This window comes from Symphodus melops (genome assembly GCF_947650265.1).
Source record: "Symphodus melops genome assembly, chromosome: 2".
In the NCBI taxonomy this organism is placed as follows: domain Eukaryota; kingdom Metazoa; phylum Chordata; class Actinopteri; order Labriformes; family Labridae; genus Symphodus; species Symphodus melops.
Genome location: NC_136692.1, coordinates 29,634,332 through 29,647,797, shown reverse-complemented (window position 1 = coordinate 29,647,797; position 13,466 = coordinate 29,634,332). Strand labels below are relative to the sequence as shown.

The following is a 13,466-nucleotide window of genomic DNA, read 5'->3' as shown; positions in this document are numbered from 1 at the left end:
CTGACGGCTCAAAAAGTGGAGATTTATTTTGAAATAACGAACTCTGTGAGCCCTAGTCTAAGAGGAGAGACCATCCGACTGTGATGGTGTGGAGGTGCGTTTATGGACATGGCATGTGTTACCGGTCTTCAATAATGCTGAACTATATAGACATCTTAATATTTCACCTGCTGCGTGTGGTGGTGGTGCGTGGAAACATCAAGTGCACACAAAGTCATCTGAATGGTTTGTTGTTGTTTTTCTCATTATTTTGCATAACAGGCGTTTCGATATGCACAGTGACCAATTCAGAATAAAGGATCTTGAGTCAATCACTGTCTTTGTTGGTTTTTATTGTTCTTGCAAGGAGAAGGAACAAAGCTACAGAGCATCAAGACGGTCTGCAGGAAAGTTTAAGATAGTCATAATATGCTTTAGTATTTATACACATGCTTCACGCCTATATAAGGAATGGCGTTTTCAACAGGTCGCACAACAGTAATGTCAAGGTATGTGAATATTTAGAACATTTGGTGTCGTAGACGTGGTATAGACAAAACAAGATCTTTTGGTGTGAAACTTTTGCTGCTTTCTTCGAGTGTCAGTGTGACACATTTTAAGTATTTCAGATTGTTCTCAAAAAGCAAATAAGATTGTAGATAGTGTGTGTGGAGACAGGTTCAAAACTTAAAGCTTCTGCAGTGGTGAACCAATAAAAGTGCAGCGACCCGGGTAAAGTTTCTTCATTTATTTAATTCCCAATTAATTCCACTTGTAGTGATTCAGGTGATTTTAAAGTCTAAAGGAAAACAAAAACACTAATCAGAGACACACCAATAAATCAAATAATAATCTTTACAGTCTTATATGCACAAGAGGATATATTTACACAAACAAATTACTCACTCAATAGTGCACCTCTAATCAACAGTATGGAGTGATCAGCAGCCTTTCCAGCAGCTTGGCATATTGCAGCAAACAAAAGGCACACTTGACTCAGACCCCCCCCCCCCATCAGTGTTTCTGTGACGACACGGTCTGTGTGTCAGCTCTGAATGTAAACATGAGTGAAATAAGAAGTCACTGAGTGCTCGAGGTGAAGACGACTCCTTTCGCTCGGTCTGTGTGTGCGTCCTGTTTGCTCATATTTTAGTGCTTGATTTGTGTTTTGATAGGTAGTTCACCTTTTTTTTTTTTTTGGTTGATTTTATTTATTTATTTTTGTTTGTTTTTTTGTTATTGAAATAAATAAAGCTTGAAATAATACCTGCTCTCTGTTTTTAATAAGCCTGCATGTTTGTGCAGTATTGTCCCCACATGTGAAGACAACAGGGACACCCAGTGGCAGGATGGACGAATCGCAGCAAGTCATCCCACGACGGCCCTCTTGTGGCCAACAGTAGTACTACATTTCAAGATCCTTCATTATTATTCAGTCTGGGCAGAAAAGCGAGGGCTGTGAGCTCGGGAGTGTTAGCATGAAGCGGCTGGTATCCATGGTTACCACAGAGCAGCCACTTTGTTGTATGAACATGAAAATAAATGACAGCGGTACCCCTGGAATCCTTCGTCTCCTCTGATGTGCACAGACAGCGTGCACATATCTCACGCTGACAACAAAGTGTGAACTGCACACAGGGTGGATCTGTGTCATTCATCTGGTTACAAAAAAAGCCCCCTCACTTCCTTTAACAACCACAAAATGCTCGCAGCCAAACCTTGCATCATACGTGTGAGCAAGACAATAACCTGCAAACTCCAGCTCAGTGAAACATGTGACACACAGGCCAGAGACTTCCTGCCTGTGACCATCAAACTGTGAACGTCTCCTCCCTCTGACCCCGGGTCACCTCACACACTCTAAACTCCAAACTCCTTCATTACACGTTAAAACTGTGCCAGGTAATAACAATTAATAATTAACACATAGAGCAACATAAGAAAAGTGTATATACTCCATATTGTCCTCACCCTCTGCTCTTTTGTACAGCACAAACGTGATGATTGATGTTGTATTCATGTTCCTGCTGTTTTCAGATTTCATTGTATATAAATATATTTCTACTAATATACTCTGTTTTAGTGCAGCTGTCAGGATGGTGCTGCCTCCTGGGATTAATAAAGTATTGATGATTCTGATTCTGGAAGCTGACTGCATAGTTTTCATCTGTCTGCAGGCGTGTGCACATAAGTCCTGACTTACATTTACATCAGTGTGGAGAAATATCGGGATCTTTGAAATCGTTAAAGATGCCATTACTCAGAAAACAAATCTAAGTCTGTAACAGCTCAACTTTATAAACCTCTTAGTTGTTTCAACAGTTAATGCTGAGTTTTAAAATCTCACAGTCAAACTTCTCAAACTTAACTCTAAATATGATTTAAAGTTAAAAAGTGCAATAAGAGCTTCAACATCTTTAGTTTTTTTAATCATTAAAGAATATAGCTAAAATCATGTATATGTTGCCAAATTGCTATTATTAGAAGTTTATCTTATTAGTTGGGATGGAAATGATGATGAACATTCCTGCCCCAGAACGGTGACGGACAGTGACAGGGTTTGTGTGTTCGCTAAATTACTCACTGATGCTGCGATGACGAAGAATCTTTTCCCCTTCTCGTCCCAAACGACCCAAACTTACAAGAAATACACGAAGCCGTCTGTACTTTTGTAGCTGTTCGTCCTGCAGCGGTGAAAGGAGACAGATTCTCCTCTAAATATGAGCAAAATGACAGTTAACAAAGTCACTGTTTAGGCTAACATCTTAGTTTAATACCGTAAAGTATGCACTTTATTTAAAGACAGTCTGTTAGTGTGTGTGTGTTTGTTAGTGCGTGCAGGCTACAGTTCACACTTATTGTTGAACTAAGTGAGTGTGGTTCATTCAAAAAAGGTGTGTTTACCACAGAGCTAACAAAAAACAAAACAGCTCCAGCAGCTTCACAGAAGTAAAAAAAAAAGTGTGAAAAATGATTCACAGTTGTGTTTTTTTATTTTCTTAAAGGACACTTCACCCGTGGAAACATGAATCTTGACCTTTGGTCATATGTGTAGGAGACATGTGAAATAAATGTTAAAGTCGCTGCCTTCTTGACCAAAAAAAGGCAATTTTAGGAATTCAAACAGATTCTCTGCCTGTGTCCAAAGACAAACCACCGACACCACCAGCCCGCCTCAACTCGAGCCGGCCCGGGCTCCTCGTCTTCAACGCCGCCCCCCGTTCCTCCATCAGCCTCAACTGCTCGTCGTTGTAGTTTCACCCCCTCTAACTAAAACAGCTTCCGATGAAATGATGATTTTTGCGTCATTGGAGGATCCTCCTCAGAAAAGAAATATGGAGCTTTCCCGTCTCCGGGGAAAAAAAGGGCAGAAAGCAGGAGCAGGTTTCTAAAGATACACAGCTTCATGCAGATGAGTGAAATATCCCTTTAATGGTCTGATGGTCAGCACACGCATGCACACACAGGATCCATGTCAACATGAGCTAACGGACAGATGTCAGAGTGAGAGGGCTGCACACAGCGAGCACTCCTGAGAAGGTACAATGTGTTGCTCAAGGTGTCCTCGGCAGTGCTCAGGAAGTCAACTAGCAACACTACACTGGACCCGGCTACTGCCGAGCCCATCATGTTACCTCAACCTGTTGTCAGATAATCACATGGTCAGCTGTTCCATGACTCCTTCTCTACTCGCCTTTATGTTGTCTCTGTTTCATCTTCTTTGAAACATGTTGCCGCCATTGTTTTTTTTCTTTCTTTCCCAGAACAGTGACATTTCTCAGCTTCAACATTTGACATGTTTCTTTCTTCTTTTTTTTTTTTTTACATTTTCAATCATATAAGGGGTTCCAATATTTTACAGATCTTTTTTTTTTTCTTTTTATATTTTTTTCGTTTCTGATTGACAATTTACACAACTGCCGATCATTTAGGAAATAGGGGAACGCTTTTGCATCTTTCGAATATAATTTCGAATATTTATTTTTGAAAATGAGCATCAGTAATAAAGCATATTTCACATTTTTTCAAACAGAAAATAAAGAAATTAAAAGGTTGCTGCATGTTCAAAAAAGAAGAAGGAAGAAGCAAACTTTAAAAAATGTAGAAATTAAAACATGATGTAGCGTGCATTTTATTCTGTTCAAACATGTTGGAAAGTTGTCTGTGTGTTTGTGGTTTTGCAGCTCGCAGCAAACAAAGACATGACCACACTCATTTCCTACCACACTCGCACCTTCAGACTTTCACAGGAGGTCCTCCTTCATTATTTGTAAATCTAAAAGTGCTCATGTGCGTCAGAGGACGTTGGACCCGTCTGGTCACAAAGATATATAAAGAGAGAGCGGCAGGTCCTGGACCTGTGCTGAGGACCGGTCATCTCATTCAAAGACCTCCCAACATTTGCAGCATCAGCTCTTTCAGCAGACTGGTAGGTCTCACTTTTGACGAGCATACTTTTCTTTAAAGTTCCATCATGACAGACATTGAATCAACACTACAGACTGAAGTGAAGTTTTTCATTGACTTGTTGTTTTTGTGTGTTTGTAGATTCCTGAGTTGTCCTGATTGCAGCGCTGCAGACAAACATGCTGACTTTCATGTCCCTGTTCTTACTCTGCGGCTGGATGCTGCCTGCCGACCTCATGACGGTGAGTCTTTTACAGTTACTGTTCCTCACACAATAATTCAAGAACAAGTCTACCACACATCAATTTAACAACAAATGTTGGGAGCAAAGGTCCGCTTTAGATCGTACGATTCTACCATACTTAGATAATCATCCACATTATTGGTGAATTGCTTTGATTGAAAAAAACAAAAACGTGTGAGGTCAAACACAGCAGTCAGTCTGCTTTTTGCATGTTGGATTTTTGCATCGATACACTGAACTTCAGCTAGTTTTAACCATCGTTCCTGATCCCAGTGAATATCATCTGCATTTCTGTATTCCGTCACTCAGAGGAACTCTTTGTACCAGGTAGCTTCATGTGGTTCAATGACCTTGCCCTTCATGATTGTCTTTGTCTCCCCTCAGATCCGTTTCAACTTCCCTCTCCGAGAGAAAAACCAAGTCATCCCGCTGAGTATGGTTAAAGATTCGGTTGATGACATGTACTCTGACTGCCAGGAAGACATGATGACAAAAGTTGAGACCACATACTTCAAGAAAGAGAACAAAGGCATATTTCAAGAAGTCTGGAAAAAAGCTTCCAATTGTGTAAAGAGGAACATGCAACACAAAGACAAAAATGATGAGGATCTGACTGAGGAGCATTTTCGAGCGATCTGTATCTACACGTCTAATGAGAAAAGATTTTATGAATTATTCAACACTGCGGTCCGAACCAACAGATCTGAATATGGCACCACCTTCCAGTTTCACTCTTTACATTTCTGGCTAACATCTGCCATTCAGATCCTTAATAGGCACAATCAATGCCACATCACTTACCGCAGATCTGGCACCGAGTTTACCGGCAAACTCAACCAAATGATCCGGTTTGGTATGTTCGCCTCCAGCTCTTACAATCCAACACTCACTCACTTCGGTGAAAAGACCTGCTTCCAGATTCAGACCTGTTACGGGGCTTATCTGAAGAAATATCCCCATATGAAAGACAAAGAGGAAGAGGTGCTAATTCCCCCCTATGAGATGTTTAAGATAGCTGAGATCCGGAAGAAGAAAAATAACGGAGACCTGAGCGACTGTGAGACTGTGTACGTCCTGGAGAGTATCGGATTTTGCAGCAGTCTCAACTGCAAAGCTGCAAACGTAGATCAGTGATTCTCAGACAGAATTTCACTGGACAGATATTTGTCCATCTACAAAGACGGTGACGAATGTTTGCAGAGTAGGAACATTAAAAGATTCGCATCAATATGTGTTAACATAAATAAAACCGTTTTTATCCATTACGTCCCGCCTGGACGACTGCACAACTCCCTCAATCCAAATTCTGTGACTTGTTCTTAAGTCCCTGCATGGTCCAGCCCCCCCCCTCCCCCCTTTAACCCTCGAGACCCCACCATGTCCACTTAGGTCCTCTGATCAGTCCCTCCTTGCTGACCCCCGTCACGGGCACCAACACAAACTAACTCATTACATCCATTCAAGTCACAACTCAAAAATACCCAGCTGAAACAAGCCCCATATTTTTAATGATTTTATTCTACTGTGTGTACATGTATGTTTGGATGCCTCTACATGTATGATTATGTGAGTGTGTGGATTTGTCTTTATTTGCTTTTTATTTTCTTTGATTCTGTTTTGGCGTTTTGCCTGAAAAGCATTTTGGTCAGCTGAAGATTTTTTTTTAATCGTACTAAACAAATATACTTTGACTTGACTTTTTCATATCTATTGTCCACGCTTGTCTCGTGTCCACCGAGCATTTTGTCTGGGCAGAAAAGCGAGGGCTGTGAGGTCGGGAGTGTTAGCATGAAGCGGCTGGTATCCATGGTTACCACAGAGCAGCCACTTTGTTGTATGAACATGAAAATAAATGACAGCGGTACCCCTGGAATCCTTCGTCTCCTCTGATGTGCACAGACAGCGTGCACATATCTCACGCTGACAACAAAGTGTGAACTGCACACAGGGTGGATCTGTGTCATTCATCTGGTTACAAAAAAAGCCCCCTCACTTCCTTTAACAACCACAAAATGCTCGCAGCCAAACCCTGCATCATGCGTGTGAGCAAGACAATAACCTGCAAACTCCAGCTCAGTGAAACATGTGACACACAGGCCAGAGACTTCCTGCCTGTGACCATCAAACTGTGAACGTCTCCTCCCTCTGACCCCGGGTCACCTCACACACTCTAAACTCCAAACTCCTTCATGACACGTTCAAACTGTGCCAGGTAATAAGAATTAATAATCTGTACATTAACACATAGAGCAACATAAGAAAAGTGTATATACTCCATATTGTCCTCACCCTCTGCTCTTTTTAGGGCACAAACGTGATGATTGATGTTGTATTAATGTTCCTGCTGTTTTCATATTTCATTGTATATAAATATATTTCTACTAATATACTCTGTTTTAGTGCAGCTGTCAGGACCGAGTTGCCTCCTGGGATTAATAAAGTATTGATGATTGTGATTGTGGAAGCTGACTGCATAGCGTTCATCCGTCTGCAGGCGTGTGCACATAAGTCCTGACTTACATTTACATCAGTGTGGAGAAATATCGGGATCTTTGAAATCGTTAAAGATGCCATTACTCAGAAAACAAATCTAATTCTGTAACAGCTCAACTTTATAATCCTCTTAGTTGTTTCAACAGTTAATGTTGAGTTTTAAAATCTCCCTGAAGCGTTCTTAAGCAAGGCGGGGCCCCGGTCCAGAGGGGCGGCAAGGGCCCCCCTTGAGATCTGATTGGTCACCCCAGAACTTTTGTCTGATCAGAGGAGAAACTTAAAATACTGTGAATGTTTACAACATACTTTGGAACATTTCCAAGTAAAAACTGGTGCACACTCTCAAACTTAACTCTAAATATGATTTACAGTTAAAAAGTGCAATAAGAGCTTCAACATCTTTAGTTTTTTTAATCATTAAAGAATATAGCTAAAATCATGTATATGTTGCCAAATTGGTCTTATTAGAAGTTTATCTTATCAGTTGGGATGGAAAAAATGATGATGAACATTCCTGCCCCAGAACGGAGACGGACAGTGACATTTTTACATTTTCAACCAAATAAGGGGTTCCAATATTTTACAGATTTTTTTTTTTTTTATATATATATTTTTTTCTGTTCTGATTGACAATTTACACAACTGCCGATCATTTAGGTAATTTGCATTTTTTGAATATAATTTCGAATATTTATTTTTTAAAATGAGCATCAGCAATAAAGGATATTTCACAATTTTTTTAACAGAAAATAAAGAAATTAAAGGTTGCTGCATGTTCAAAAAAGAAGAAGGAAGAAAAAATTTAGAAATTAAAACATGATGTAGCGTGCATTTTGTTCTGTTCAAACATGTTGGAAAGTTGTCTGTGTGTTTGTTTTTTTGCAGCTCGCAGCAAACAAAGACATGACCACACTCATTTCCTACCACACTCGCACCTTCAGACGTTCACAGGGGGTCCTCCTTCATTATTTGGAAATCTAAAAGTGCTCATGTGCGTCGGAGGACGTTGGACCCGTCTGGTCACAAAGATATATAAAGAGAGACCGGCAGGTCCTGGACCTGTGCTGAGGACCGGTCATCTCATTCAAAGAGATCACAGCGTTTGCAGCATCAGCTCTTTCTGCAGACTGGTAGGTCTCACTTTTGACGAGCATACTTTTCTTTAAAGTTCCATCATGACAGACATTGAATCAACACTACAGACTGAAGTGAAGTTTTTCATTGACTTGTTGTTTTTGTAGTTGTGTTTGTAGATTCCTGAGTTGTCCTGATTGCAGCGCTGCAGACAAACATGCTTACTTTCATGTCCCTGTTCTTACTCTGCGGCTGGATGCTGCCTGCCGACCTCATGACGGTGAGTCTTTTACAGTTACTGTTCCTCACACAATAATTCAAGAACAAGTCTACCACACATCAATTTAACAACAAATGTTGGGAGCAAAGGTCCGCTTTAGATCGTACGATTCTACCATACTTAGATAATCATCTTAACATCCGGGCGCTGAGAGTCGGCAGCCTGTTACAGCAGCTCCGACTCTTCTTTCCTTATATCGTTATAAAACTGTTTTTATTGTTGTTATTTTTTGTATTATTTTCGGGCATATTGCCTGCACTACTGCAGCGTTTTAGTTGCAGCATCACTAAGTGAAGTACGGTACTTTTTTTCGGGACTTTTTCTCTTCTTGCCGGAATGATCACGTACAGTCGTGAGGAACTACTGCGCCTCAGGCATGGAGCCGGTGTCCCAACCTCACGCATCCCTGAGGACTTATGGAGAGGGGTACGCCGGGGGAGGAAAGCCGGCGCTAAAGTCAAGGAGAGGATCGAGAGAGACCGTAAATTTAAACCTTTTCTGCCGTCGATCATTATGGGGAATGTCCGGTCACTCGCAAACAAAGCGGACGAACTCACAGCTTTAATAAACAGCCAGCGGGTCTACAGGGAGAGCAGCCTGCTTTGCTTCACGGAGACATGGCTACACGGGAATATACCGGACAGTCTCATCGACCTGGCCGGCTTCACGCTGGTACGAGCGGACCGGGGGAGACAGAGCGGTAAGAAGAGAGGAGGAGGCCTTGCTGTCTTTGTTAACTCTAAATGGTGTAATCCCAGGCATATAACTGTGAAGGAACGGGTCTGCACTCCCGACGCTGAACTTTTAGCGGTAGGATTACGCCCGTATTATCTACCACGTGAGTTCTCATATGCCATCATTGTTGCTGTCTACGTCCCACCATCAGCTGTAGCTGCGAGCGCGAGTGACGTCATACACACTGTGATCGCGGGGCTACAAACACAGCATCCCAGTGCCCTCATACTGATCGGCGGGGACTTTAATCATGTCACTCTCTCCTCTGTACTGACGAACTTTAAACAGTATGTAAACTGCGCTACAAGAGGGAATAAAACCATAGACCTGCTGTATGCCAACGTGAAGGGAGCATACAGCTCTTCTTCCCTCCCACCCCTCGGGGAATTAGACCACAACCTCATCCACCTTGATACCACCTACAGGCCCCTGGTGAAACAACAGGTGGCCAGAAAGATGACTGTGAAGGTTTGGTCTAAAGACTCTGAGGAGGCCCTGCAGGAGTGTTTTAATGTCACAGACTGGGAATTGTTTCAGGAGGAACACGGTGATGACATTGAAGGACTCACTCACTGCATTACAGATTACATCCGGTTTTGTGAGGATACCATAGTCCCTACTAAGAAGGTTCGCTGCTTCTCCAACAACAAACCATGGATCAACAAAGACATCAAAGGCCTTCTTAATAACAAGAAGAGGGCCTTCATGGCTAAAGACCGGGAGGAGCTCAGGGCTGTCCAAAAGATTCTAAAGAAGAAGCTGAGGGAGGCCAAGAACAGCTACAAGGAGAAGATTGAGGCCAAGATGGGCCAGAACAACTCAAAGGAGGTGTGGAATGGCATGAAGCAGATGACTGGTTACAGCAAGCCTGTGACCAAAGCTGAAGGTGACCCAGTTTTTGCTGCTGAGCTGAACCTATTTTTCAATAGGTTTGACTCAACCCCCACCCCGGTGAGCTCAGACAGTGGGTCTGGGTCTTCAACCATCACTCTAACTGCCATTCGCACCTCTGTTGGTGACTCGGCTTGCCCCCCCATCAACGACCGTACTACCTTCCCCTCTCTCAGCTTCTCACCAGCTGCTTCAAAGGACAGCCCTGCCCCAGCAGCAGCTTCAAAGGACAGTCCCACTTCACCCCCCCCCCCACCCCCCAGCTCCCTACCTCCGGAAACAAAGAACAGTCCCCCTCACCCTCCCCCCACTATCACTCTCACTACGAGCCAGGTACAACGACAGTTCTCCAAGCTCTGCATAACAAAAGCCAGTGGACCAGACAACATCAGCCCCAGGATCCTCAAGGTGTGTGCTGGGCAGCTCGCAGGAATCTTTCGGCACCTCTTCAACCTCTCCCTCAGGCTGATGTTGGTGCCTGTGGAAGACCTCCTGCATTGACCCAGTTCCTAAGACTGGTCGTCCCAGCTCTCTTAATGACTACAGGCCTGTGGCACTCACGTCACATGTCATGAAGACATTTGAGAGGCTGGTTCTCCAGCAGCTAAAGACCCTGCTCACTGCTTTCATAGATCCACTGCAGTTTGCTTACCAGCGGCACATCGGCGTGGAGGATGCCATCATCTTCCTGACCCATAAAGCCCTGTCACACCTGGAGAAGCAGGGAAGCACTGTGAGAGTCATGTTCTTTGACTTCTCCAGTGCTTTTAATACCATCCAGCCCGGCCTCCTGAGGGAAAAACTGCTGGATATTCATCTGCACCCCGACACCACAGCCTGGATCTACAACTACCTCACTGGCCGACCACAGTACGTCCGAGTGGACGGCTGTGTCTCTGATGTGGTGATGAGCAACACTGGAGTACCCCAAGGAACTGTTCTGGCACCCTTTCTGTTCACTCTCTTCACCTCAGACTTCAGGTCTAACTCTGGTTCCTGCCACCTCCAAAAGTTTTCTGACGACTCCTCCATCGTGGGCCGCATCACTGATGGCAACGAGGACGAGTACAGAGGTCTGATCGAGAGCTTCGTCACATGGTGCAACAACAACCATCTGAAGCTCAACATCGCCAAAACAAAGGACGTGGTAGTGGACTACAGGAGGAAGAGGTGCCCCCCTGCCCCAGTCATCATTCAGGGGGAGGAAGTGGAGAGGGTGGACTCCTACAAGTACCTTGGGGTTCACATTAACAACAAGCTGGACTGGTCCCATAACACTGAAGCCATCTTCAGGAAAGGACAGAGCAGGCTGTTCTTCCTGAGGAGACTCAGGTCTTTCAGTGTCTGCGACAGACTCCTCAAGGCCTTCTACCAGTCTGTGGTGGCCAGCACACTTTTCTTTGCTGTGGTGTGCTGGTGGGGGGGCATCAAGGCTGGTGAGGCAAACAGGATTAATAAACTGGTTAAGAAGGCCCGCTCTGTCGTTGGCCTAGAACTGGAGACTCTGGAGACAGTGGCTGAGAGGAGGATGAAGGACAAAATCATATCCATCCTGGATAACTCCTCTCACCCTCTCCATGACGAGCTGTGGGAGATGAGCAGCTCCTTCAGCCAACGCCTTCTCCCCCCCAGGAGCAAAACAGAACGCTTCAGACGCTCATTCATCCCCACAGCCATCAGGCTGTACAACAGCAGGAGCTAGCCTGTATTTATATATATTCTCTTTATATATAGTATACGATATTATTACAATGTTATTATGTTACCTTTTATTATTATATTATATCTATACTATACTATCTATATTATATATTACATTATTACAATACACTCTATATTCTTATAACTATATATCTATACTCCAGTCAAACTGCACTATATTTTTTTTATTATGCTTATAACTTATTACTATAACTGTCAATACTGTTTACATAACCCTCTGATCACAATGCCACTTTAAATTCTTTCACTGGTCACTTTAACTTTAACATGCCATTCACTGCACAGTATTATTAATATCTTTTCCATTGTCCCTGCTGAGTCCACCATGCTATAGTCCTCTGTATATATCCCCCCCTTACTACCTGGATTGTATTTATGTTTATGTTGTTATTTTTTATTTGATTTTTGACTTTTGTTTTTGATTCTGCACTGCTGCTGCTGCTGTAACGCCCGAATTTCCCCATTGGGGATCAATAAAGTTATATCCTATCCTATCCTATCCTATCCTAATCATCCACATTATTGGTGAATTGCTTTGATTGACAAAAATGTGTGTGAGGTCAAACACACCAGTTAATCCTCAGTCTGCTTTTTGCATGTTGGATTTTTGCATCGATACACTGAACTTCACCTAGTTTTAACCATCGTTCCTGATCCCAGTGAATATCATCTGCATTTCTGTATTCCGTCACTCAGAGGAACTCTTTGTACCAGGTAGCTTCACGTGGTACAAACCCCAGGTACAACACGCCCAGGACTGCCTGCAGTTCGCGTACCAGCCAGGTGTTGGTGTGGAGGATGCCATCCTGTACCTGCTACATCGAGCCCACTCCCATCTGGATAAGGGAAGCGGCACTGTGAGGATCCTCTTCTTGGACTTCTTCAGTGCTTTCAACACTATCCAGCCCCCCCTGCTCCGGGACAAACTGAGCGGGATGGGAGTGGACCCCCACCTATTGAACTGGATCTCTGACTACCTCACGGGCAGGCCTCAGTACGTCAGGCTGATGGACATCACGTCTGACACTGTGGTAGGCAACACTGGAGCCCCCCAGGGCACAGTGCTGGCCCCTGTTCTCTTCACCCTGTACACCTCGGACTTCTGCTACAACTCCGAGCTGTGTCACATACAGAAGTACGCTGACGACACAGCCATTGTCGGGTGTATCAGGGATGGCAGGGAGGAGGAGTACCGGACACTGGTGGGGGACTTTGCTGCATGGTGCCACATGAACCAGCTACAGCTCAACACCTCTAAGACCAAGGAGCTGGTCATTGACTTTGGGAGGTCCAGACGGAGGATGCAACCTCTTCTGTTAGAGGGAGCTGAAGTGGAGGCTGTGGACTCCTACAAATACCTTGGGCTGTGTCTAGACAATAAACTGGACTGGACAACACACACCAACCACCTGTACGGGAAGACACAAAGCAGGATGTACTTCCTAAGGAGACTGCGGTCCTTTAACATCTGCAGCAAGTTGCTGGGGATGTTTTACCAGTCCGTGGTTTCCAGCGTGCTTTTCTACACCGTGTTATGCTGGGGGGGGGGGCAGCATATCCAAACAGCACACATCCAGACTGGACAAACTGATCAGGGGGGCCGGCTCTGTGGTCGGCATGAAGCTGGACTCTCTGGTGACG

At 43.9% G+C, this 13,466-nt stretch overlaps 1 protein-coding gene and 1 long non-coding RNA gene across 2 annotated transcripts in view; one reads left to right on the top strand and one right to left on the bottom strand.

Moving 5' to 3' along the window:
• LOC306820456 overlaps positions 1-13,466 on the bottom strand; it is a 56,043-nt gene that overhangs the window by 22,297 nt on the left and 20,280 nt on the right. The window contains exons 4-5 of the long non-coding RNA XR_013778670.1: positions 6,736-6,812; positions 1,775-1,851 (exon numbers count right to left, since the gene is read on the bottom strand). This is a non-coding gene — a long non-coding RNA (uncharacterized lncRNA). The remainder of the gene's footprint in view (positions 1-1,774; positions 1,852-6,735; positions 6,813-13,466) is intronic.
• On the top strand, positions 4,623-5,810 carry LOC306819956 (ecto-ADP-ribosyltransferase 5-like; the record flags this gene model as incomplete). Its single annotated transcript, XM_079337582.1, has 2 exons — positions 4,623-4,628; positions 5,015-5,810. The coding sequence occupies 2 exons, from the start codon at positions 4,623-4,625 to the stop codon at positions 5,762-5,764; spliced, it is 756 nt and encodes a 251-aa protein (XP_079193708.1). The 3' UTR covers positions 5,765-5,810.